We start from the raw sequence: 27,284 nt of genomic DNA, 5'->3' as shown, positions 1-27,284 counted from the left end.
GATTCCCTGCTTGCTTTTTAGTGAGGCTTTTAGTTTTCCTGTGTCCTTAGCTGATAGTGCTTTAATTTTAAAGATCTTCCTGTTGGGATGTTGATGGGAAAACCAGCTGTTCCTTGAATGTCTCAGTGTCTTGCTCCACACAGGGTGTTATTTTTATCAGTGATATTTCTTGTGGAATTAAAGCCTAGAGCAGCTTAACTTTGCGCTTGAAAAATCTGAATTTCTTCAGGGTTTTTTTGTGCAGTGAGGACAGGCGTTCCCTGCTCTGGGGGTGCAGAGCCTGAGCAGTTTCAGGGTGCTGTGGGACCTCCAGCTGATGGCTCAGGGCTGGGGGGGGAGGAGCTCATCCCTGGCCCTGTTTCAAGGAAATATCAAGGAAATTTGGGCTCAGGGGGGACCTTGTGGCTCTGCACAGCCCCTGCCAAGAGGGGACATCCAGGGGAAAAGGGCTCTGCTCCAGGGAACAGGGACGGGAGGAGAGAGAGCAGCCCCAGGCTGGGCCAGGGGGGCTCTGGGTGGAAATCAGGGCAAATTCTTCACTCAGGGGTGTCCAGCCCTGGCACCCTGCAGGAGCCCCCAGCAGATGTGGGTGCCTGGCAGTGCCCAAGGCCAGGTGGACAGGGCTGGGAGGGACAGTGGAAGGTGTCCCTGCCATGGCTTTGAGTCCTTCCAACCCGGAGCAGCCTGGGGCTCTGTGAACAGGGGGAACACGGAAAAGCTGCAGCCAGCCTCTGCCAGGGACAGGAGGCAACCAAACAAACTGCAGCAAGGAAAATTCCAGTTAGACACAAGGCAGGGAGAGAGGGAATCTCACCAAGAGCTTGGCCAAACGCTGGAGCAGAGGCCAGCAGAGGGTGTGGGGTCTCTGTCCCCAGCCATGCCAGGTCAGTGGGACAGCCCTGGCTGCACCTGCTCTGAGCAGGGACTGCACTGTGCACGCCTCCACCAAATCAGCCTTCACCCCACAGCACTCTGTTCTTGGGAAGCATTAAAAGAGCTGCAAACCACAATATTTTAGTCTATGGGATTTAATTCCAAATGACATCACAATGTTTATGCTGTCCCTGCTCAGAGACGTGCTGCTGTGCTGGAGCCAGGCTGTCATCATCGTCCTCGTGGCAGGAATTGGTTTGGTTTGCCCATAATTTCAATTTCTGAAGTTGTTATATCCAAAGTGCCATCACCACAACTGCGATCTCTGAGTCAAGTGCAAATGATGCACCTGGTTTTGTGCAGGACCTGTCCATGGGGATCCCTTTGCTGTGAATGAAAATGAGCTGCTAGAGCTCTAACAGGATTGGGCTTTGCATTTCTACGTACACGTGATGGCATTAAATTTAGCTTTTAGTCTTCCCATTTATCAGTTTATAAATAGAAATCATTAGAAACAAAACTAACAGACGTGGATGCTTTGGTCTGGCTGCAGTTTTGAGGCTTTATTTAGAAAATACACTGAGGGATTAATTTTGTAGCCCAGAATTAAAAATTAAATTTGTTCTGAAAGAAGCAATTAATGAATGCACTACAGTGAAATCTGGAGCATCTCTGATTTGCTGTTAGCTAATTGCTGGATGTTTTATTCACTCCAGCAGTTTTATTTCTGGTCGAGACGATCTTTGGCATCTGTTTTGAATGGTTAATAGGGAAATAATGCATTTTTAATAACTGCAGCTATTGCAGTAATCCCTCACTCATTTTACAATGCTCAAAAGAGACAGAAATAACACAAGTTATCTTGCGTTCTCCTATTACAGGGAAAGTCTTGGGAAGCCTGAGCTTGTTGTGTCCTTCCAGCTAGATGCTTGTCTGGGTTCCAGTTAGCCCATATGCCTCCTCTGCTTGCTCTTTTTGGGTTATTTCTGTTTGGGAATTAAAAAATAGACCAGCAATGTCTGTAGCTTGGCTTCTCTGACTCCCTTCCCCTTCCTGCCTCCTGAGTAGAGCCTTGAAAACAGCAGCCTCTGGTTGGAAGCTGCAGGTTCCAGGAGCTGCTCTGGGTCTGTCAGAGATCATTGGAATGCAGATGTGGCCGTGCTCACAGGGGTCTCAGGATGAGGAAAGGGATGAGGATCTGACTCCACGTTTCAGAAGGCTGATTTATTATTTTATGATATATATTACATTAAAACTATACTAAAAGAATACAAAAAAAGGTTTCATCAGAAGGCTGGCTAAGAATAGAATCAGAAAGAATGATAACAAAGGTTTGTGGCTTGGGCTCTGTGTCTGAGCCAGCTGACTGTGATTGGCCATTAATTAGAAACTACCAACATGGGCCAATCACAGATGCACCTGTTGCATTCCACAGCAGCAGATAATCATTGTTTACATTTTGTTCCTGAGGCTTCCAGCTTCTCAGGAGGAAAAATCCTAAGGAAAGGATTTTCCATAAAAGATATCTGCGACATGCAGATTTTATATCTGGTGTGAAGAGCAAAGTAAAGGAAGTGTGGAACACCCAGAAAATAGAAATCCAGGTAGTCCTGTACTTCAGCTGCTGAGCCTCTGGTTTGATCCAGCTGCATCAGCATCTGAGAGGCCTCACAGCTGGAGCTGGGCAAAGCCCAGAGCTGAAACGGATCTGCAGGAAGGGAATTTCATCAGCTCTGTGTCCTATCTGAGGAAGTTGGTTCCCAGCATTTTCTAAACAGGCTTTCTATGGCTTTGAACTGACAGAGAGTTGGTTTAGAACAGATATGGGCAGGAAATTCCTCCCTGTGAGGGTGGGCAGGCCCTGGCACAGGGTGCCCAGAGCAGCTGTGGCTGCCCCTGGATCCCTGGCGGTGCCCAAGGCCAGGCTGGACACTGGGGCTGGGAGCAGCCTGGGACAGTGGGAGGTGTCCCTGCCATGGCAGGGGTGGCACTGGAGGGGCTTTGAGGTCCCTTCCAACCCAGCCCAGTCTGGGGTTCTGTGACACATCTTCAGACAAACTTCAGTCAGACCCTCAGCCCATCTCTGCAGGAGCCTCACATACAGAAAATTCCACGTACAGAAGTGCCCCTGCTGGGGATATCCAGCCCTGTTCCTGTCTGCTTCCCTGTGTGGGTGTGGAACAGGCTGATGTGTGCAAACTGCAACTGTGGACACATTTGCTTACCACTGATGTCTGAGCATCTTTCCATCTTTCCATCTGATGTGTTTTTTCATAACTGTGACTTCCTCGCTCTGATTTGCATCAAATGTTGGCTGTCACTCATTCCTGTCTCCATCCACCCTACCTTCCATCCTTCTAATCTCAAATTAGATGCCCTTATCATGTCCAAACACCATTTTTTAAATTGTGAAGCTAGAGATTTTTCTTTTCTTTTCTTTTTTTTTCCCCAGTGAGACCTGTGAAAACAAAATGATAATGCAAAGGATGTTATAGTACCAAAGAAATCCCATCATTTTCTTGCAGTCTCTGCCTGCTTAATGTTTAATCAGCACCTCTGGGAGGTAAAACCATCATTCTGAAAATACTGTACTTGTGTGAAATTTTAATGTGGAATCTTTGTTTCACCAGGTAATGTTGGCTTACATGCAACAAACCACAGTGTGGACGATGATAGAAGGATTGGTTGTGCTATTTCTTTCTGTCTGAGCCCCTGGGAGGCTTTGGAGCTGTTTTGCCATCATAACTGGTTAACACAGAGGCTCCCCTGCAACAGTGCTCAGCTTTCAGATGCTTCCATCATGGATTGGAGTGGTTTGGTTTTCCTTAACTCTTCCCAAGAGCGCAGTGGGAATTTTTGCACACTAGCACAGCCAGGGAAAACTGAGAAATAGCTTCTACCCCTACAACAAAAAACATCTCTTTATAGATAAATGTGCTTTGCAACTCTCAGTTTATTTTTTTCCCACTGCTGGGCACTGTTGTCTTCCCTGAGACACAAAGCAAATACTTCTTGTGTCCTCCCTGCAAACACCTCCAGAGACATCCCCCAGCATGCAGCAGAGCCCCTGGCCCTGTGGCAGCTGCCAGTCAGTGCTTAGTCCCAGGTAAGGACATCTCTGAAGGAGCTGCACTTCAGAATTCTTTCTAGCACTGATATGGCATTTCATACATAATTGCATATATAATATGCATTGACATTTTCTACCAAAAAAATGTTGAATAGGGATCTGATTTCTAGCTGTATACCTCAGCATGTTTAAGCTCTCTCTAGAATATGCAGAGATAAAAAAGCTTGGTGGTATTTTAATTTTCAAACTGAGCACAGGAGTGAGAGCAGCACGGCCCAGACCAGCAGCACGTGGCCCAGAGAGGCAGGATGCCGATGGACAGAGCAAAGCAGATCCACACTGTGACCAAATCCTGCCCCAAGTCAGTGTGAGGTTCAGCTGATTACATAAGGCATCTGTGCTCACACCCTATGGCAAGGGAAAGCTGGCATAATTAGAGTAATACTTGTAATTTTCCACTTGATGCCTACGTGATGCAGGGAGTGCAAATGGTGGATTGTGCTCCTGAGCACAGTTGGGAGAACTGGCAGAACAGCCTGAAATTTGGTTTGGGATTTTCTTGTTTTCCTCCCTTCATCGTGTTCCTTTCCATCCTCCTCCTTTAGCCTGTTCTTTACCTTAAAGGCAGTGGCCCCTCGTGGTTGTGTCACTGGTTCAGACGTGGCTGGAGCCTCCTGCTAGGCCAGCATCTCCTTCCCTGCCATAAAGCACTTCCAGCATTACAGATGTGGGTATTCCAAAGCGCTCCTGCCTCGTGGTGGCACCATTCATGATGCTGGCAACTCCTCCTGGAGACAGAGCTCTTCCTGCCCCTGGGAGGGAGGGAAGGGTGGAGAGCAGACCTGGTCATCACCAGGGCTTCTGTGTGAGCCTCCCTCACTGGGGGGATGCATCTGTTCTGCATTTCCAGCAGAATGTGGGCAGTGGAAATACCTGTGGGAAGTTCTGAGCGTGTTAAAAACAAAGGGGCCGTGGCCACATTGGGCTGGGTATGTAAATGACAGCCTAATGTAATTTTTCTAATGGAAAAAACAGAAGTGGCCCTTTCAAGGCAGTGTTTTTCTCAGAGTTTCAGTCATCAGCATTGGCCTTGGCTCCTTGGGCTGTTCTTCCCTGTGTGGAGAGTCCTGTCTCTGAGATGGAAATGGGTTAACCGGGTGGTGCTTACAAACAGCTCACAGTGTTTGTGGATGTGAAAACAAAAGCAAACCGATTTCAAGCTAAATTTTCCTAATTCTGCTCCCTGTGATTCTCTTCCTCTGTCTCTTTTCTTTCTTGCCCCCTCCTTGGCAGGGAAGATAGTGTCCTGCACCAGTTCTGCTGCCCACCCTCGGGCTCTAGCAGCCCCTCCTCGAGATGACAGCGCAGCTGGGCTCTGCTGCAGCCCCTGCTCCTGTGCCCAGCTCCTCTCCTCCCTCTCTGTGGGCATGGACTGGCACTGCCCCGGGACCCCGTGCTGCCAGTCTGACATTGCCTCCTCTCCAGCTCCCCACAGCTCTCTCCTCCTGCCCAGAGCTGAGGACACACGCCAGCTGTGGACAGATCCCTCCAGTGCACACTTGATTTTGAGCTCAAATAAACGGTACCATAAGCCCTGAGGTGTAGTGTGAGTTTTGTTGCTGTGTGGTGTGGAGGGCACAGCCCAAGGGGATTTTTTCTCTGCCAGATGTGGGGTGGGAGGGCAGCTGTTGTGAGGTCTCTGTTGGGCTGGTTTATGTGACGGTGTTCACAGGGGTTCTTGGATTGGGGAAGAGTCAAGGATCTGACTCCATGTTTCAGAAGGCTTGATTTATTATTTTATGATATATATTACATTAAAACTATACTAAAAGAATAGAAGAAAAGGTTTCATCAGAAGGCTGGCTAAGAATAGAATAGCAAAGAATGATAACAAAGGTTTGTGGCTCTGCATTCTGTCTGAGCCAGCTGGGCTGTGATTGGCCATTAATTACAAACAACCAACATGAGACCAATCCCAGATGCACCTGTTGCATTCCACAGCAGCAGATAATCAATGTTTACACTTTGTTCCTGAGGCCTCTCAGTTTCTCAAGGGGAAAAATCCTAAGGAAAGGATTTTTCTCTGTCAGATGAAAAATCCTCAGGAAAGGATTTTCCATAAAAGATGTCTGCGACAGGTTTAAGTTTGTTTCAAGGTGGGGCAAACACCAGCATGGGATGTTTTATGGATGTTGCTGCTGGAGATGAACCGTTCTTCCTTTCCTTGCTGCTGGTTCTGAGGAGCCAGCACATTTCTGTGGTGGCAGCACATCACTCTCCATGCCTTCTTCCATCCTAAGCTGCTTTGAGCTCTGTCTACTCCTTTCCTTGGCCTTGTGCAAGGAATGGATCAACCAAAGGTCACTGCTCACCTGCTTCTGTTGCCTCATCAATGAAAATATTTCTCTCCAAGCTGTGGTTCAGTTGTCACTGAAGGGATGAACTTGCAGCTGCAGAGCCCCATGGCTGCAGCTGGAGAAATGAGATTGTGCCCATGGCTGTCCAAGTCCCCACTGCTCACAAGGCTCTTGGTTGGTTGCACCTTTCCAGACACATCCTGTGGCTCTAAAATAACCAGAGAACTTCTGCTGGTTGGGTTTTCCAACTTAACCAGTGCAAGCAGATACAGCAGGGAACAGAATTTCCCTGCAGTGGGATTTACTACCCTGAAAATAGTGGGAAAGATGGACTGGGAGAGTGGGGGAAAGTTCTTAAATCTGAAGTTGCTATCATGAGGTAAAATATTGCTCCCCACAGTCGGGGGCTGGTGTAAAGCAGAGGTGGCTTGGTACAGGGGGAAAAGCAGGAATTTATTTGTACTTGTGTGTGGCTTTGAGGATGGGATAAAAGGAGAATCACCAGGATCAAGGAGGGAAGAACTGTGAAGGCAGCTTGAAGCTCTCTCTCATCTTTACAATGTGCTTTTTTCTCCCCAAAGGAATCTCCAAAAAAACAGAATCCAGGTTATTTGCTCTTGTGTGAGGTTGGATCCAGTGTCTCTGTCCTTGCTGTGAAATGTTCCCTTGTGCTTCCCTTGTGACAGTGCAGGGTCCAGGCCTGGGCAGGGATTTGCTGGCACAGGAATAATCTGCCTTCATGATTTTGCAAGTTTTCTACATCATTTCTGCTCACTGCTCACACTCTGTGGCTGCTGCTGTTCTTTGGTATTGAATGTTCTCAGTTTCACATTTCTTAATTGCATTTCATTGCAATATAGATTAATGAATATAGTACAATATAAAATATACACTCATTCTTACTGTAAAATTTCAAAATAATGTGTGCAAAAAATAGTGTAGTGGTTGACTGCAGTTTATTACATCCCTGGAATATATATCTGGAATTATATTCCCTGGAATATATTCTTCTGATGTTTACTGGGCAGGGCAAAACACTGAAATGTTTGAACACAGCTCAGCATTTGGGTCTTTTACTCTGTAATTAAGAGTTTCTCAGAGTTGCTTCACAAAGATAGAAACGGTAGGAATTTCTGATATTTTGACTTGCTTATCTCCCTCCCAGATGTAAACAGTGATTACCACTCTCTCCTCAGTGAGCTGAACTCTGGAGCACTGTAATTATTCCCTTGCAGAGGGGAGGGTTCGTCCAATCTTTCAATGAGTACCTTTTATCTATTTGTGCAAAGGAAAGCAAAGAAGCAAGGCTGATTTAACCCTGCAAATTCAACCCCCAGCCTGCAGGGCCAGTGTGTGATTACCCTGGAAGTGGCTGCAGTTAATGATGAGGCTCAGGAGAAAATGAAGGCAAAGCCTGCCCAGCATTATTGGCTGTCACAGGACACTGGCATGGGGTGTTTCTATGCAGTAGTTTTCCAATTAAGGGCAAATAGGTTCATTAGGGGTTGCTGGGATTTGGAACAGTTTGAGTTTGGAGCTGCAGTGCCCCTGAATTGTGGCATTTTCTCTTCAGGAGCACACAGAGAGCTGCCCTTGCCTGCTGCAGTGGCAGCCAGAAATGCAGGAGTAAACATTTCCCTCCTTGAATAAATCATGGCTGGCTGAATAAAACATGCTGAGCATCCCTGGGTTTAGCAGCACAGGCTGGCAGGGGCTCTCTCAGCTAACCAGAGTTAGAAGTAGATGACCTAAAATGCTGCATGCTATTACAAAACAGGGAAAGGTACCAACAGAAAATTGTAAAACAGGGAAAGGAACCAGCAGAAAAATTTTCCTTCCGTGGTGAATTTGCACTGTTTTTGTGAAGAATGAAGACAGTCTTACTGTGCATTTTGGGATGGGAGGCAAAGTAGAAATGGCCTTTTTCTTATTTTTTTCTTATTTTCTCCTTCTATAAACTCAGAGGGCTTCAAGAAATCTGCTGCTTTGAGGGAGTTCAGATGGGGAATTTCTCCTTTGTCACCTTGAGGCACTGGCACTGTTTAGGATCAGGCTGCTTTGGTTTCGTTCTGCAGTGTGGAGTTCCCCTGTGCAAACATATTCAGCTCTTACATAGATTTTGCCTGAAATAGGTGGGTGAGACTCCAGCTTTGCACAGCAACCACTGCCTTGCTGTTATTCTCTGTGCTTGTATTATTTTCTCTCCTTTAACAGCTGTGGGAAGTCCCTAACACAGCTCAGAGCAGTGTGTGGACGCTCTGGGCTGGAGCAGGATGGATTTTTGTGCACCACTAGATGGAGCAAAAAAAAAAAAACAAACCCCAAACCAAACCAGTTCAACTGAGATGAATTAAGATATTCATCTCTCAAAGTAGATTTTAACTAGCTGAAGGGGAATGCTGTGTAATGTAGGAGAAGGAATGATCCCCTGGAAAATGCAGCAGGGTGCAGATCTCAGCACAGATGCAGTCAAAGTTTCAGATGCTCCCTTGGCCAAGGCAGCAGCTGTGCCATGGAGCAGAGATTGCCACCATCCCAGGCAGCTCAGGAATCGTGGGGACCTGGAATTATACAGGAATTTATGGCCAAGGCAGCTCCTTCCTTGAGCAGTGCCCAGGGATGGCAGTGAGTGGAGTGGGATGGTCAGGGGTGGAATGAAGCAGCTCTGGGACAGCACCTGAGGTCACTGGTGAGAAATGAGCACTTGGAATTCCCTGCTTGGAAAGGCTGAGCCCCTCTGGAACCCCCTGAACCACAGTTTTGCAAGAGCAACAGGAACATTTGCATTCTGGAATATTCAGTTCCCAGATGTCCCATTTGACGTGCAGCACCAATTCCTTTTTCACCTGGAATGGAGTGGGGAGTTCTCAAAAAATCCAACCCCCAAACCCACAAATCCCAACATCTGTGGGAGCCCTCGCTGCCTTTGTCCTTTGTGTTGTGCCAGGATTGCGTGTGGGTGCTGGTAGAATTTTTTTTTTTAAATTTTTTATTTTCAATAATTGACAATTTCCTGGCGTGGGGGCTAGAGGGAGCTCCAATGCAGCCTTCCCGAAGCTTTCCCCGTAAATCTGTCCTGCCTGGCTTGGTCCGAGGAGCTGCAAAGGAGGGAGGAGGCCAGCTCGATGTCCTTCTGCACCCTGTGAGCACTGGAGATGGGATATCTATGGATATCTATGGATACATATGAATATATATGGATATATATGCCAGGATGCTCTACAGTCAATGTCATTTCTATGTTTTATAACTCTTATCATAAATGTTGTCTATACATTTTATAATTATTATCCTAAATAGGCTGTTTGGTTGTGCCCCCACCTGTCTGGAGTGCAGTGCAGGATGTGTTCCGGGGAAGGTTTGGTTTAAAGCAGAGGAGAAGCCACAGGGGCTGTTTCACATCCCACTGGCACTGGTGGCTGGCTGGGAAGGGCTCTGAGAACAGGACAGACGCACAGCAAGACCTCTCCTGGGCCAGTAGGTTTTCAAATAAAGAAATTTATTATTAAAAGGTATGAAACAATATGATTCTATAGATTTTATTACTGCTAGATTAACATATCCGCTGAAAATCAGCAGGAAATCCAGGTTTATTGTGCTACATCTACTGAAGTAATTTATAATAGTTAAATTTGCAAGGTGTCTGGCATTCTGAGCCTTTCCCCTCATTTTTTGGGACATGGTTTAGTGTCATGGGGGTGTTCAGCTGAAGTTTGGACTTAGGATCTTAAGAGGCCTTTTCCAGCCTCAGTTATTCCATGGTTCAGGTGGGTTTCCCATTTTCTTTTAATTCCCCAAAGTGCAGCAGCTGCTCAAGGATGAGAGGTTCCTGTCCAGGAGGGGCTGGACTGAACAGCACTGGGGGTTTATCCCATTCCCTGAGTGTTTTATCCCATTCCCTTGCTATTTTATGCCATTCCCTGTGTGTTTTTCCCACTCCCTGGGTATTTATCCCACTCCCTGGGTGTTTTATCCCATTCTCTGGGTGTTTATACCCATTCCATTGGGGTTTTATCCCATTCCCTGGGTGTTTTATCCCACTCCTTGGGGTTTTTATCCCATTCCCTCAGTGTTTATCCCATTCCCTGGGTGTTTTATCCTATTCCCTCAGTGTTTTATCCTATTACTTTGGTGTTTTATCCCATTTCCTTGGGGTTTTATCCCATTCCCTGGGTGTTTATCCCATTCCCTCAATGTTTATCTCATTCCCTGGATGTTTTATCCCATTCCCTGGGTATTTATCCCCATTCCCTGGCTGTTTTATCCCATTCCCTTGGGGTTTTATCCCATTCCCTGCCTGTTTTATCCCACTCCCTAGGTCTTCATCCCTTGGTATTTTATCCCATTCCTTGGGTATTTTATCCCATTCCCTTGGGGTTTTATCCCATTCCCTGGGTGTTTTATCCCATTCCCTGGGTGTTTTATCCCACTCCCTGGGTGTTTATCCCCCTCTCTCCCCCTGCTCACCCTTCTGGCAGAGGGAAGGGGCTCTGGGGCTCAGGAAGGGGCTCTGGTGCTCAGGATGATCCCGGGGTCGGGGCAGGGAGCTCGGGGCTCCAGTTCCTCACTGGGATCAGGGATCCCTCCTGTGCTGAGCTGCCACAGATGGATGGATGAGGAGAGGCAGAACTGCACCGAGTCCATCCACGAGGAGAAATGCCATTGATGACTTCAGGGAGAGTTTTTCTGGCCGTGTCTGGATCCTCTCCAGCCTCCTGCTCCCAGCCATGAGCTGAGCTGACCTTCCTCAGCCCCGCCACCACCCGGCTCCCTGGCCATGACCCGGAGCTGTCCAGGCACTGACCCTCCAAAGAGACCCTGGGGACCTTCCTGGGGATGGGAGGGACTCCTCAGAGCCAGCCAGATTTGGTTTTGGAATCCTGCAAGGTCAGAAGGAGAGAGTAACTGTGCAGCTGACGTGGAATGAAACAGAATCACAGCATGGGCTGGGCTGGAAGGGACCTGAACAATCATCCTGTGCCGTGGGCAGGGACACCTTCCCCAGAGCAGGTTGCTCAGGCCTCACCCAAAATATTTTGGTTCCATAGTGAGTGCAAGGCAAACATTTGGTGGTAAAGTTTCTGTGAAATAAATGTGCTGGTATGGGAGGGTTCCAGAGCCCCTGATACTGAGGGAGCTGGGGGTGCTCAGCCTGGAGAAAAGGAGGCTCAGAGGTGACCTTATCACTCTCTGCAGCCCCTGAAAGGTGCCTGTGCTCAGCTGGGGCTGGGCTCTTTCTCCAGGCAGCACTGACAGAACCAGAGCACACAGCCTCAATCTGCACCAAGGGTTGGATATCAGGAAAAAGTTTTTTATAGAAAAGTGATAAAGTTCTGGAATGGCTGCCCAGAGAGGTGGTGGAGTGCCCATCCCTGGGTGTGTTTAACAAAGCCTGGATGTGGCACTGGGTGCCAGGCTTTGGTTGGGGTGTTGGGGATGGGTTGGACTTGATGACCTTGAAGGTCTCTTCCAACCCAGTCATTCTGTGAATTCTGGGAATTCTGATGAGCAAGGCTGCCTTGTTTGTGCCAGCTAACACCTTTATGTGCCATTCATGTTTTATTTCAGTCATTTCTGTAAAAAACAGGTATTGCTGTTTTCCCTTTAGACCTGAGATTTGAGAAAATTTTAAATAACTGTCTTTATTTGCTAAACAAGCTGGGAAGTTGGAATTTCAAATAACCAAAAGCTGTTTCCTTTGAGTTATGTTTATTTCCCATATTCAAGAGAAAATTCACAAAACAATATAATGAAAATATGCCCCTTTCTAATTTCTAGTTCTTCAAGCAAGTCCTCTCTGTTCTGTAGCCATTCAAGTATTTAGCTATTTTTATGTTATTTGTGTGCTCTTTGGCCTTTAATGATCTTTGGCATATGCATTCCTACAACAAATGCATAAAATCAACCCAATTTATGACCCGTTAATGTAAGCATTTTATCCTAAAGAAAGTATGTCACATCTCATTCACCTCTGAATTTTTTTTTCCAAGCCAATCACCGGAGCATTGCACACCTGAAAATGAGATAGCGTTGAAATCCATCTTGCTCTCTCCAATTAAATTCATTTTTACGGAGGATTCAATTAGTTGTAATTGCTGCTTTACGACACGCGTTTGCCAGGGGCTGGGGTGGGGAGATAATTAATCTTGATCAGGCAATGGTGCTCCAATCATTTTGCCCTGTCACCCAACCAGGGCTGTCATTAATCAGGAGCTGTCCCCGGCTCGGGGGCTCTGCCAGCGCCGTCCCTGCCCGGGCTGATGGCCCTGACAGACCAGGCTGTGTGCTGGGCCCAGGCTGCTCTCATTAAAGTCACCTCAGTCCTTTGTTAGGGTCACTCTCAGCTGTGCCCACCACTCTCTGGAGTGCTGGAGGTGCCTTCAGTGTCCAGCCTGGGGTTGAGGTGCTCTCCTCGTGCCTGGAGCTCTTCAGGACTTTTCTCACCGGGACATTCTTTATTGTTGTAGTTGAGACAGAGACAATACAAAGCAACACACTCCGTTTCCAGAAGGCTTCAAACCCCGTTTTTATTCTAGCATGCATGCTTGTTCTACATTCTTACAAAGCTCATACATTCACACTTTGCTCACTGGTCACAAGAGACAAGCAAAGAGTTTATTGGAATAAGCAGTTACAAGTTTCACTTATTTATCCTTCTTTCTTTCTTGGTTTCTATGTGAACGACCTTGGTAGGGATTCTTTCAGGGGTAAACATGGATCCTCTTATCAAACTTCTCAATGGCTCACAGAAGTCACTCTGTGTAAAACCTCTTCCACACTTTGTAACTTTAGTATTGAGTCATCTTTTAAAATTGTTCTTCTTTCTGATTTGAGGGAGCTCACTGGAAGTTTTGTGTTTATTTTTATGCTGGATTCCAAGGGAGACGTGGACAGGAGCTGTCCTTGGGTTGGAACAGCTCCTCCCTTGGTGGAGGGAAGGAAACAGCCAAGGCTAAGGCAGGAAACAGCCTCTGCTTTTAGAAGTAAAGCTGAAAGCAACAAATAGGCATTATCAACTCATCTGATGCTTTTCATCAAAGACTGAAGGATGATCAAAGAGCCCTGAAGGGAGGCAAAGGTTCAGGTGTGTAGTGGAGCAGCAGGGAGTCTGTGACTTCATTCCAGGTGAGGCCAAATGGATGCTGAGCTTGGCTTTCAAGTTCCTTTTAGGGACCTTATCACCAAAGGGGTATGGGGACAGCCAAAGTGATACAGAGAATCTATCATCAGAAGGTATGAAAAGACACCTGATTATTAGAAATCTGCAGTTCTTATAGAAACAATGGTGGACTAAGACCTGATTGGCCTTTAGGAATCTTCTCTCACACTATTAGTGAACTATGAATAGCACACTCTGGAGAACCATATCTGTAAACAATGGTTACAGAAAGAGACATAATAATTGTTTGAGTTCTTTCCTCTAAGTTTCCCACAGCTTCTAAAATCCTGGGAGAGCTATGTCTCTCTCTTCGGGGGATTTATAATTACTGCAGGACCTGTCTTGGCCACAGCACTGAGCCCCCTGCAGAAAGCCCACATTACCTTGGTCAGGAGCAGGAGCATTTGGGAGGCAGTTTTTGGTAGTGTCCATGTCAGATGCTTTATCTTAACCTGGAGTGGAAAACCTGGGGCTCTGGAGGTCAAAACTGGAGGTGAAGTGGTGCCTCCTCCAGGCAGATGGGCAGGTTTCTGCCAGGTGTTTCTTCCATCTGATTCTCTGCTGTGGAAAAGGTAAATGATGGAAATGGTCTTTGAGTAAAACTGAGAAATGGGGAAGACTCGTTTAAAGCTTACTTTGACATTTTCCTTCCATGTTCTTTGTGTTTTGAGGGTTTTTCCATAGAATTTCAGCACTCTGTGTATGTGTGTGTGTATGAACACAGAGCATTTTCCAGGTAGGGCTGGCCTCCAAACACATCCAGCTGCATCCAAGCACAGCCAGAACCTTTGGGTGCATCTAGGGCTGCACATCCTGATTTCTGGGTTTGCACTGAAGATGCAGGAGTTCTCATGGGTGCAAAACCCTGAGCTGTTCAACTGTAAGTACTGGAATTTAGGATGAGTATGGGGAGCACTGGGGAGCTCTTGAATTGTGTAAATCCCATGGTCATTTTATTGTGGTTTCAACTGGTTTGTTTTAATATCAAAATTCAGGGCAGTGAAAATTATTATTACTGTAAATTGATAAAAGTAAATTGCCAGTTTACTTGCTGGAAAATCCTGTTTCCTTTCAGCTGAGGAGCTGCTCTGTAGCTGCCCATCCCTTTCCCAGCACACACACCACTAACGCCACGTTCTGTTGTTTGGCCACAGACCTGCTGACATAGCTCCACTTGGGTTTGGGTTTGGATTCTGTGCTAGCTTGCTAATTGCATGTTATTTAACTTAGGTTTGTAAGCCTTTGCTTCCAGAAAGCAATGATGATTTTTAAAAAAATCTAACCCTGCTTTCAGCCTGTAGGTTTGAGCCTGCAGAGGAGTGAAACATCGACTGTGCATGTGGAGTGATAAAGAAGTTGTTTTCTGTCTTTAAAAAGAAGCATCATAACCTCTGACAGACTGATAGAGTGCACTAGAATTTAAGCCATTGAATCTACTTATCAGAAATATCTCTCTCAATTTTCCTTTTGAGAAATGATGGGATTAAGATAATAAATGCAGCTTTGCTGAATAATAGGGAAGCAGCATATGGATTGTAGGTCTTTGAATGCACTTAGCAGCATGTGTAATTCTGTGTATTTCCTGGGAAACAAAAGAGGGATGCTCATTGATCCACAGAGTCTTGTAATGTGCTGCTCCTGTGAAATGCTGGGTGAGCACAGAGGAGCAGCACTGGCGTGCAGGGGAATATTCATTGATTGGGAGGGGATGGATGGAAACAGGTTGGGAGTCATGTGAATGCTGAACTGGCAATGCTGATGGTTCTGGAGAGCTGCAGGAACGAGTGGCTTTGTCATGGCAGGTGATGGGTGAGCCCTGGCACTGCAGGCTGAGCTCCTGCTGCCTGTGGATCTCCTGCCCAGCCCTGTTCTGCCCCTGTGGGATGCAGAGTGCAGGGAGCTGCTCCAGCTGCAGGCGTGCCCCAGATCCCACTCTGAGCTGGGCACGTAGGGGCTGCTGATGGGAAGGTGAGAAACAAAACTTTGGCCTAAATCCAGGGGAAAAGTGGAGGGGAATGTGTCCCTGAGGCAGCCCTGAGAGCCAGCAGGAGCTGTCACAGTGTGCAGCCTCAACACACCTGCAGCAACAGCAACAGGCTGAGTTCAGGTGATGCTGTGTGAGTCTGCCATGGGATGGGACGGGATGGGATGGGAGGCGATGGGAGGGGATGGGATGGGGTGTGTTCATGGTGTGCTCACCTTGGGGAGGGTTTATCCTTCCTGCATCACTTGCACAGAGCTGTTGGAGCTGCTTTTGGAGGGCAGTGATAGAGCTGCTGAAAGGACACGTGGGATTCAAACACAGATTCCACCTCCATGTCAGGGTTACTCCCCAGCCTTTGTTTTCTGTCGTTTTTCAGCAGGGTGGTCTTTGTTTTCTCTTGTTTTTCAGCAGGGTGGTCTCCAATGCCATGGGAGGACACCTGGGGGCCTGGGATGTTTGTGGTCCCTGGGAATTGTGCAGGGTGTCTCTCTGGGCTGTTGGCTGGGATTTTGCTCACCCAGAGAAGAGCAGTTCGCCAAACTCAGGTACTCCCAGTGCTCCATTTACAGCCATCAGGGAACCTTACACATAATGTGAAAGTGCTTTGGGGTTTGTGGCTCTCACAAGCATCACTTTCTGTGCAGAAGATGCACAAACAAAAAGGGAAAGCTGCTGCTGGCCAGGGACACCAGTGAGGCCTCCTGGTGGGGAGCAAGTTTGTCCAACCATGTTGTTGAACAAGATATTTTCAAACAGTTCAGCTCTCAGATTACATTAGCAGGCTGGACCTTGGCCTCACAGGGGATTAAACATAGATCTGGAAGCTTTAATGTCTTCAAACTGAGTTATATACAATTGGCTGCTGCTATCACAATGCTCCTTCTCTTCCTTCTTTGGAAAACCCCAATTCCCATGCCACATGTACGGCTTGGTTTTGTTTTCAGGGTTCTAAATTTGAGCTGCAAATAGTAGTGAAGCTTGTTAATAAACATCTGATCTTTGTGTAACTCTGGGAATAAGTGCAATTTAAATGATGGGCTTCACTTCTAACAAAGCCAAAACCACATCACTGCAATATTTTAATATGAAATCAGTTCCTCTGGCAAGATAGCACCTTGAAAAACAACGCTGGGTAGATGTTCAGCAGATAATAAATTCTAAACTGCTTCTTGTCACTGGAGTGGGCCCCTGATAAAGTTATTTTTCTTCTCAGAGTTCAGGGCTTGGGGGCTTGCAGCTCCTTTGGAAAACCCAGCAGAAGGCTGGGCTGCATGAACACCAGCCAGTCACAGCAGTGAAATCCTAAACATCAGGGCCATTAACCTCTAGGTGTTGTTGTTGGAGTTAATTTACCTCATGGCAGGTTTTGGAATTTAATTTTTCAAGGAATATTTTCACTGTACGGGGTGTGTGTTAGTACAAATCAGAAATTACAGCATTTCTGCTTCCTCAGGTCCCCCCGTTTTACTCCTGCAGACTGCTCTGGGAATGCAGGTCCCAAGTTTGCAAGCACAAATGGCTTTTAGTTAATGTAATTCTCTTGCCCATGCACAGAAATTCAATTTCACTTTTGCAGAGTGTTCTGAAATTAAGGAAGCCAGCTGAGCCTTGCTAGTCAGGCTATTTCCTCCTGCCTTTCAGGGTCATGTTGGGCTTTGTTTCCTGGACATTGTTTTTCTTACAGATCTAAAATCTCTTTGATATGCTGTGATTGTATTTTGATTTGGAAAGCATGCTGTAAAAATGAGTGTTTGGGCACACTTGTGTGTGAGTGATCTGGGCAAACAAGCTGAGCTCTGAGGACAGGCAGGAGCTGCTTCCCATTTCCAGTGCTGGGAGCACATCAGAGCCAGCCAGGGGTCCAGCACATTCCCAGATTTGGGAATGCAATTTACTTCAGCCCCAAGCAAGGAAAGCTTTTTTATTTCTAAGAGCAGCATTAAACACGTGTTTAAATACTGCCTTGTCTAAATGGTTCATTAAGATATTTGGGACAAAATGTATGAGAAGAGAAAATGAGAGGCAGGAATTTCCATGGTATCCTTTAAGGCCCTGGCCTCTGAAAGCTGCCTTTTCATAGGTGAGCAGTGCCAGCTCTTTCAGCTGCCACTGCTCACAGCTTTTAAATTGTCTGACCAGCGGAAAGGCTGAATTGGAGGTGTATTTTCAGGTTGTGTCCAATGACTGCTCCCAATGGAGTGCTGATTCCCTCTGCCCCACTCACCTGCAGGAGCAGGGCAGGACAATCCTGCGGGATCCTCTGGAGCGGGGCTGTTCCACTGTTACATCTGCACCGAGGCAGCTTTGCTGCACTGCATGTGCTGGTGCAGCTGCCAGAGCCATTGCAGCTTCTCTGGGAGCTCCTGCCTGTGCCCCAGCCCTGCTCTGTCCCTGCAAAGGGTGGCCCAGGGTGGCCCAGGGTGGCCCAGGGACTCTGGCCCGGCAGGGAGGGTGAGTGAGCACCACAGCACCCACGGCTGGCAGTGCCAAGGCCAGGCCAAGAGGAAGGCAGCAGTGCCCTGGGAGCCTGGCAGTGCCAAGGCCAGGGCCAGGAGGAAGGCAGCAGTGCCCTGGGAGCCTGGCAGTGCCAAGGCCAGGCCAAGAGGAAGGCAGCAGTGCCCTGGGAGCCTGGCAGTGCCAAAGCTGGGACAAGGAGGAAGGCAGCAGTGCCCTGGGAGCCTGGCAGTGCCAAGGCCAGGGCCAAGAGGAAGGCAGCAGTGCCCTGGGAGCCTGGCAGTGCCAAGGCCAGGCCAAGAGGAAGGCAGCAGTGCCCTGGGAGCCTGGCAGTGCCAAAGCTGGGACAAGGAGGAAGGCAGCAGTGCCCTGGGAGCCTGGCAGTGCCAAGGCCAGGGCCAAGAGGAAGGCAGCAGTGCCCTGGGAGCCTGGCAGTGCCAAGGCCAGGGCCAGGAGGAAGGCAGCAGTGCCCTGGGAGCCTGGCAGTGCCAAAGCTGGGACAAGGAGGAAGGCAGCAGTGCCCTGGGAGCCTGGCAGTGCCAAGGCCAGGGCCAAGAGGAAGGCAGCAGTGCCCTGGGAGCCTGGCAGTGCCAAGGCTGAGGCCAAGGGGAAGGTAGGAGTGCCCTGGGAGCCTGGCAATGCCAAAGCTGGGACAAGGAGGAAGGCAGCAGTGCCCTGGGAGCCTGGCAGTGCCAAGGCCAGGGCCAGGAGGAAGGCAGCAATGCCCTGGGAGCCTGGCAGTGCCAAGGCTGAGGCCAAGGGGAAGGTAGGAGTGCCCTGGGAGCCTGGCAATGCCAAAGCTGGGACAAGGAGGAAGGCAGCAGTGCCCTGGGAGCCTGGCAGTGCCAAGGCCAGGGCCAGGAGGAAGGCAGCAATGCCCTGGGAGCCTGGCAGTGCCAAGGCTGAGGCCAAGGGGAAGGTAGGAGTGCTGTGGCCCCTGGCAGTGCCCGGGCTGACTCCCATTGTTAATGTGGGTTAATTACTGCAGGCCATGGCTGCAGGCCTGGTGAAGGCCGCTCCAACCACAGCGATGTCGCTGAGGGGCTCCCTCAGATCCCTCTGAGCTCTGGGAGGAGACCAAGCCCTTCAGAGCTTCTGCTCCTGATCCCCAGTGAGAATTGCCCTCAGTTTGCTCCTTCTGAGCCTTTATTGGGGAGGTCAGGTGAAGGAGTGTGACAGGAGCTGCACTGCCAGGCCCTGGGTCCCTTGAGCTCAGGGCCTGTGGGGTTTTTGGAATGAGCCCTCCCACATCTCTGCCAAGGGACATGAAGGGATGATTTTCTTTGAATGGCTGGATTATCATCTCAGTTTTGTTTCTGGGGGATGGGATGTCCTGGCTGAGGATGATCCTTCTGTCCTCTCCTTTCTGCTTGTTGGGATTGGATGCTTTGGGCTTTCCTTCCAAATGGAGCGGTGACACTGGGGTCTATGCTGTGCCAGACCATCCTCAAGCAAGGCTGAAGATTTCCATTTAGTGAAGCTGCACTTTGGAATACAAAGAAATAGTTTAGTCCTCCTTTGTATGTGAGCATGTGGAGCATCACAGCACCAGCCTGCAGCAAGCAGGTTTCCCTTTCTTCCGTGAGCTGCCAGCTCCTGGGCAGAAACTGTGCCAAGCAGCAGCAATTATTCGCTGAGCAACACCCCAGACAGAGTCTTAAATATTTAATGTGTTATTCTGCATTCCTTCCCTCGGTGTGAGAGGGATGCAGTGCTGCGAGCACCGAGGCTCTGACAGAGCTCAGAGCTGCCTTTTCCCCTCACACCCCTCTGAGCTGCCGTCTGCAGACAGCATATCTTTGTACTCTGATGCTCCAAGTGAATCTCCCTTCTTAGCCAAAAGATGATATATTTAAGCAGTCTTTATTTGGGATCAAGCTGGGGGTTTGCTTCAACTGCAATTATTTCATCTGTCACCACTGTGCGTTTCCGTGCCAGAAGAATATCTTGGCTTTTCTCAAATTGGATATTTTTCTGGCTGCTTGCACGATGTGTGCTTGTGCTGTGTGGTTATTTGTAGGCTCTGCCAGCAGTAAGGGAGTAGTGCTGGGGTCTCCTCTGTCCTCTGGTGAGCAGCTAATGAAGCAGTTGCAGCCATCTGCACTGATGGGAAGGGACTTTGCTGCCCCAGCTCAGCATTACCCAGGCAAATTGAGCCAGCAGGGTGGGGCTGCCCAGGGGACCCTGAGGAGGGCGGGCAGCTGGGCTGAGCCATCAGAGTGGGGACTCCCCCAGGATTATCCCCTCGGCCCAGCAAGAGCCTCCTCAGAACTTTGCCCTCCCTCAGGAGAGGTGAACCCAAGGCTGCAGTGTGGGCATGGGGCTGGGCTCTGCAGTGACTGTCCCTGTTCATTCACCTCAGCCAGTTCTGGATGGCTCTGTCACTCTGGGGCTTGCTGCAGTCACAGGGACATCTTCCAAATCCTCAGTGGTTCCCACTGTCCCTGCTGCACATGGAGAGGCTGGGGGGCTCTGTGGCAGCCCCAGATCAGTAACACTCCTTGTCTGCTGTCACTGCTGAGCTAAACACCTCTGGAGGTTTTCACTTCTGTACTGTTCATCCCCTACCCTCTCTATGTCACACAATATAAGGAGCTCCATCTTGGACTGTTTCCAAAATAATCTGCAGTCATACTGATTTTTGTATTTGCAAAAACCAGTTTCTTTCATCACAAAAGAAGCAAAATAAACCAGAGCTTTGGATCATGGCTCAAGATGCCAAGAGCTAATTGTGTGTTTCCCTTCAAATCTGCTAAACCATTGTGGAATAAGGTCTTTTAGACAGCCAGTTGCTGGGAATGCTCTCTGCTCACCACACAGTGCCAATAACAAGAGCTGGAGCCTGTGGCCTTGTTTTGTGCTCCAGGACAGAACTCTTGACTAGAATTGTGTTTATAGTTTTTGTCTGTGGATACCCAAAGCCTACTATCTGGATTTTAGACCAATGGTTTCTTGGAAATATTTGTATTTTCTCCTGCATGATGCACTGCAGAAGTGGGCTGGTCAGGATTCCTGTGCTGATGGACACAGCTGGGGGCTCTGGGCAAGCTCCTCACCCAGGAGCTGAGGATATCCATACTTTGGATAATCCTTTTAGCCTTGACAGCAGTTGTTACTACCAACAATTGCACACATTCTTCAGGTTCCAGGCTGACCACGTTAGCAGTGAATAATCCCTGTGTGTGCCCAGTTTAGTTCCAGTTCATGCCACCATCCCTCTGCCTCTCCCTGAAATGCCAGGAATGTGCATGGTTCAGCTGAGTCATGGTGGAACTGGGGCAGATTCCTCCACTGCACACCTGGAAGGACCTTGCAAACTCCATGGAAACCAACTGGAGATACAAAACAGCCCCCAGGGTGGTTTGGAGCATTCCCTGAGAATTCCAGGCAGTTGTGTAGTCTGTGCTCTGTCTCAGCTCAATTTTCACTCAAAGCCTTGGGCACAGTTCTGCACTTAATGTACTTTGGGAATCTTTATAATTATCTTTATTAATGCCAATGGAAATTATACATATATAGACAAGTCTGTTATATTTAACAATATCTTTTTAATGGCTTCATTATTAGATATTGTCTGTGCTTCTTTCTGGGCTACAAATGTCCTGAGCCAGTGCCCATTAGGAGTAAACAGGAGTTTCCAGCTCACTTTGTTCACAGCAGTATTTTATTTTCCTGTCCAGTCAATTTGTTAAAAAGCAGAACAAAACTAACAAACCTTATTTTGAAGTAACCTAAATGAGATATATTTTTATCATTCCTGAAGTGACCCCGTGTGCAATGAGATGTTTGGTTTGCTGCAGCTTTAATGACATTGTGTTCAGAATCTGGGTTATTTTTATGTTTTTAATTAATTTTCCATCTTTGAGCAGTTTGGAAAGAAACCAAAAGACTTAAATGGGATTTTAGCTGGGAAGAAAGAAGGGGAGTGATGAGGTGATTATACTATTCTGTAAATTCAATAAGAATTAACTAACTTTCTGTACCCTAAATCCAGATCTTTTGGTAGAATTTAAATTTGATTTCTCCTGTTTCTACTGGGGGTTTTGTGGCCACTAAATGTTGGTTTTCATGTTGTCAGACTGCTCCGGAGGTTTTCCACAGTGCCAGGCTGAGGCTGGGTTGGTGGCCCGGTACAAAGGCTGGGCTATAACAATTGTGGGGTGTAGCCCTCCTGTGTGGGGCTTGTTTTCCATCTTCCTCCCCATAGTGTGGGGATCTGTCTCATCCAGGGAATTTCTCCACATCACCTCCAGAAGCTTCTCCTGTCTTTGCCACTGTTCCTATATCTGATCTTCACCCAAAAAAAACATATAGAAGTTGCAGCAGGGGAGGTTTAGGTTGGATGTTAGGAAATATTTCGTCCCTGAAAGGTTTGACAAGCAGTGGCCCAGGCTGCCCAGGGCAGTGCTGGCATCAGCACCCCTGGAAGTGCTCAGAAAACATCTGGATGTGCTGAGGGGACGTGGTGGGATGGACCTGGCAGTGCCAGGGGTCATCCTGGAGGGCTTTCCCAGCCTTGACGAGCCTGTGGCTTGTGACCCTAAGAGGGGCATTTTTGCTGAGAGCTGTGCTCTCAGGTGTATTTATATATATTTAAATATATATATATAATTTCTATATATTAATGTATAAATATATATTATATAGTATTCATTAATGTATAATAATATATTATATATAATACATTATTTATTACATATTAAAATACATTATTTATGTATTAAGATATTATTTTTATGTATTAAAATAGGTGCATTTATAGCTAGAAATACACGTGCCTGTCCTGACTGAGGGTTTGGGTGCTGGGGAGTACCTGGGATGCCTGACTTCAGGAAGGAGAGCCAGGATTCCTAATGAAGCTGTAATCCTGCTCCTGGGGGTTGTGCAAGGAGTGCCCAGGTCAGGAGAGCTCAGTGTCACCAGGGCTGTGCTGGGGCTGGGGCTAATCACTGCTAATTAGCATCTCCTCAGTATGCACAGCACAGCCCTGCTGCACAAAGACACTGTCTGAGAAACATTTATTCATAGCACCAAGGGCCAAAACTGCTCCCAGCAGATTTTTTCTGCGAGTCTGGGTTAAGAGCAAGGCAAAGCCCCACTGAGTGAGCAGGCTGGCACCTCACAGCACACGGAGGGAAGCAGGAAACTGAATTATAAGTAAATGAAGTTCACCCTTTTCCATGGTTAAACCAACACCCAGCCACAAGGTTGGCATATGTGAGCCACCCCCTCAAAATTCAGCACCATCCACAGACCCTGAGTTGGGGAAGCAAACAAATCACAGGGTGGCAGAAGCTCCCCAGATCTATTTTCAAGCTTTAGTGCTTTAATTAAAAGCTATTTGGACAATATGGTTTGTTTCCATTTCTGTACAGCTAATTCTTGCTGCTGTTGTGGGTTCCTCCCTTCACACCACTCTGTTTATTTCTGTAAGCAAATTAGGAATCTTGGGATTCAAAGTAAAGATTTGCCATTGATCTATGAATGGCTGCTGTAAATATAATTAATGCAATTCTAATGTGAATTTTATGAACCTCCATGGACTGTACATGTTTATGGCTCTGTGAGCAAAGGCCATTTGTGTAAGGGATAGAAATGGATGAGTGTAAGTAACCATTTAAAAATGACGGGGCTTTGGCTGATGTTTTATTACAGCCTGTGAAAAAAACTGGCTTCACCCTCAAAATATAACCCCATGTTAAATATATATATATATATAATGTTGTTATAATAAACCTGGAGTCATGCTCATAAAGAGCAAGGGTAATTACACCACACTGCATGTTAAATATTGCTGCTCAAAAGTCAGCATAATCAGAGAACTTCTTCAGTTCCTACAATTACCTGAACTCTGTGCTGCAATAATTCTGCAGGACAACTCCACAGGTGCCTTTTTGGGCAGAGAGCAGAAAGCCCCAGAGTGTAAAAGTCACTCACATTCAGAAGGATGGAGTGCTTTTAGAATATTGAAAATTGATCAGATTGTGGCTTATTCAGGCAAATGTTTCTCTAATATTCCCTCTTCTCTAATCCAGGAAAGGGTGATGGGTTTTTGGTTGGGTATTTTTATTTACTCTCATGTTTAATGGCATGCTAAGCACTCTGAAATGCCACTAAGAAAGAAGAGAATGTAAAGTCATTGATATTTAAGGACATGGAATTTTTGAATAGTTCATGCTTTAATTTGGTTTCTACTTTAATGCTTCATAATTTTATTCTTTTGCTGTCACCTCAGGACTTCCCTGGAGACAGGAAGCAGCGTCTCAACTGACCCACTCAGGTACTGTAGCAATCATAGCTGCTAGCTGTAGGTTTGAGCTGACAGAAATGCCCTGTTCTCACCAGCTGCTCATCTCACAGCTTCACCTTGCCCTGCCCAGCCAGCAAAGGCACTGACCTGATGGCTGGATACTCCTAAGAGTGGATAATTTGCTCCTTTCCAGGATTTCCTCTTGAAATTCAGCTCTAGCTTGCAAGCCTGGGTTTGTTCTGGGAGGGGCACCAAGGGGAGGGACAGAAGGTGTCTGTGCACCAACCACCTCTCTCTCAGATTTTTACAACCTTGATGCTGCCAATATCTGACCTGTCCTGTCCTGGCAGGTCTGTGCTGCCTTGGGGACAGTTGTGTGGGGATGTCACTGGTGTTTCTGTCGCTCAGCATTCTGATAAAAGCACCCACCCTTCAGGGAGCTCTGTCGCAGGAGGCACTGCCAGAACTGGGGTTTCACTTTGATCACTCCATTTAGAAAGAGATGTTTGCCCCTGTTAACACTGCATATCAAATGGGTACCTTGCATCTTTTATTCTCCTCCCTGCACACTGAAAAGTGCATCAAAGGCACAGAATTCCTTTGATAAAGCTGAGGCAGGGTCCCTCCCTCTCAAATCAGCAGCTGGTTTGGTACAAGTCTTCCTTTGGAGATGCTCTGGGTTGAGGATGTGACTTTTTCCCACATGATGTCATTTGAACCTTGCTTGAACACAACGGTGGGAGCTGCTCTGTTTAACCTTATTCAAATTAAGGCCCCTCTGTAATTAATCTTCCATTCTTACCCAGTGTAAACTGTTCTGAAAGTGAAGCTTTTGCCTTGTTGCCATTTCCTAGCAGCCTCCCCCTGTGCTGTGATATTCCCCTTGTCCTCCCACAGCAGCACTGCACCACGTTCAGTGCCCACTGTACTTCTGTCCCATTGCCAGTGTGATGGGAACACTGGGCCTTTGTCTGGCAGGACAATGCAGGAAAAATCCCAACTTCCCCCTGCTCTGCTCCTCTGCAAATCTGTTTTAACAACAGCACCGTGATGCTGGGGTGTGATTTACCAGAGCCAGGTATTGCTGCCACCTTTATTGCAGGCTGGAAATAGATTTTATTACAATTTTTTTCTTCCATGGAGTATTTTTTTCCATGGGAGGAGGGTATCAGTGAGAATTGTGGAAGAATTAGATTCATGCAGTAAATCCTTCTGAATGTTGAGGGCTGGGCTGAAATAATCCCAGACAAGGATGTAAAAATGCCACTCTTTAACTACAAATTGAATAATTTTGTGGACTTTTAAAAATCCGGAGCAAAACAATCACAGAGGAGGAACTGAAGAAAACTGTTGAGATTTTATCAGATAAAACTGAGAATTTTTCTTAGTGTTAAATAGTTATAGAGGGAAGAGCACATGATACCCAGTCCACTTCAGCAGGTCAAATTAGCCTGCTCTGGAGCTGTAATTACACAGAATTAAGGCCATTATTTATTAAGTACAATGAAAGATAATGGAGGCTTCTTGTTCCTGGATGTGTTCTCATGAGCCTGTTGAGTAAATTGGCCTTTGAACAGCCCAGAAAATGGGATGTACCAATTAACATGGCCCCATGTCCTGTCAGGTATTTCCTAGTCAGGGCACTCTTTTTGCATTTTACCTGCTCACAAATTTCCTGTCCCCATCACAAGGGCTATTTCCCCTTAGTGAACCACTCAGTGCTGGAAAGACTAAAGATTAATGTAAATATCTTGCTTCTGTCCATTATAAAGAGGAAAATATGTAAAAATTGGCATATTATATCTGTGTATATGTTGGTTGGCACAATTTCTTTCATAGCCTGACAGGATTTATTCTGGATATTTTGAGTTGGACTCTGTCAGCTTTCAGCTGGCATCTAAACATATTTTGTTTCCTAGTATCTAAATTGTAATGTGGCCCTTCTGGAGGGGTGAATTGCCAGGCCTGTTCCAAATTAGCTGGAAATTTATTAAATTATCTCTGCAGATATTTGGGGCGGATTTGTCATCTTCTGTAGCAAATTGATCAGCCAGTGGTTGTGTGAGCCCAGGGAACAGATGTGCAGATGGGACAGTCAGGATAAAGAGAATTAAGAGAACAGCAAAGTTCTTCCTACCCTTCTGCATGGATACTTTGGCTTCTGAGTGGCTTAATAACCAAAAAAAAGGTTATTTTATAAATGGTGATGAGAATTCATCTGCGGGGGAGTGCAGAACCCTGAGAGCTGTCTGCAGCCAGAGAACTTTGTTTTGAGTTTCTGGGAGGTTTCCAGGCAGCAGAGCTGCCCTTCAAGTCAGTATGGAAGGAAGAGACCTGGATTTATGTCCTGACTCTCTGGGCATCCCTGCAGAGCTCGTCACCAACACCTTGGGCTGTCACAGGGTGTCCCCAAGCCCGAGGGCTCTGTGTGAGCTCTCCCACCTGTCCTGGTGGGGCAGGGATGCTTCGGGGGTGGTACCAGGAATGCCTGCGAGGGGCAGGGAGGGACATCTGCTTTGCCAGAGCCTTGAACACCAACATTTGGCTTATTCTTTGTGCAGCCCAGGAATTTCCCCCCAGCTTTGGCGTGGAGGCCACTTAGTGCACTTTGTTTTGTGTGCTGTGGTGTCCTGTGAGCAGCGAGGCCTTCCAACCTTCCAGGAGGAACTTCAGCATCTCTTTGGTATCCCAAACCCTGGGTTTGTAGCCCTGCTCTCTACTCCCTCCATTTTATTGTGGTGTGTGCAGGGTATCAGGGATGAATATGGGATCCACACTGGCTGGGTCCCGTGAGATCCCTGAACTCCACAACACATACAAGTGGCTACCATGAATTTTTGTGTGTGACCAGTTGAGCATTTCACCCTTGAAAGACTTGTGGAATACAATTGAACTACTGTAATTTCTGTGCTCCACCTAAATAGGGGGATATGCTGTTTATCTGGGGAAGTGAAATATTTTTCAGGATTGTTCCTGGCATATCACTCTAAAAGTTGAACTAAGTAAATAACAGCAGTTCAATAGTAGTACTTTGTGAAAGGTTGTCACCAGACAAGTCAATTTTCCTGGTCTGCCCAACTTTTCCAGCAGGCACTGGTTTCATGCTGGGGTTATTTTATCCCTCAGAAAACAAGGAT

General features: G+C 47.2%; 1 protein-coding gene across 10 annotated transcripts in view; it reads left to right on the top strand.

Annotated features, from left to right (window-relative positions):
* The window catches only part of IQSEC1 (IQ motif and Sec7 domain ArfGEF 1), a 300,151-nt gene that overhangs the window by 136,949 nt on the left and 135,918 nt on the right, over positions 1-27,284 (top strand). For 4 of the 10 annotated variants that reach the window (XM_054281171.1, XM_054281172.1, XM_054281182.1 and 1 more), the window contains one exon: positions 24,133-24,177. The exons of the other annotated variants lie outside the window; for them this stretch is intronic. In XM_054281171.1, the coding sequence (XP_054137146.1) occupies positions 24,133-24,177 (45 nt within the window). The remainder of the gene's footprint in view (positions 1-24,132; positions 24,178-27,284) is intronic. 10 annotated transcript variants of the gene reach the window in all.

The sequence above is a fragment of the Melozone crissalis genome, unplaced genomic scaffold (assembly GCF_028551555.1).
Source record: "Melozone crissalis strain CALT ecotype California unplaced genomic scaffold, PUWL_Pcris_2 ptg000029l_1, whole genome shotgun sequence".
NCBI lineage: Eukaryota > Metazoa > Chordata > Aves > Passeriformes > Passerellidae > Melozone > Melozone crissalis.
Note: the sequence above shows the minus strand (reverse complement) of the source record. Positions and strands in the feature narration are given on the sequence as shown.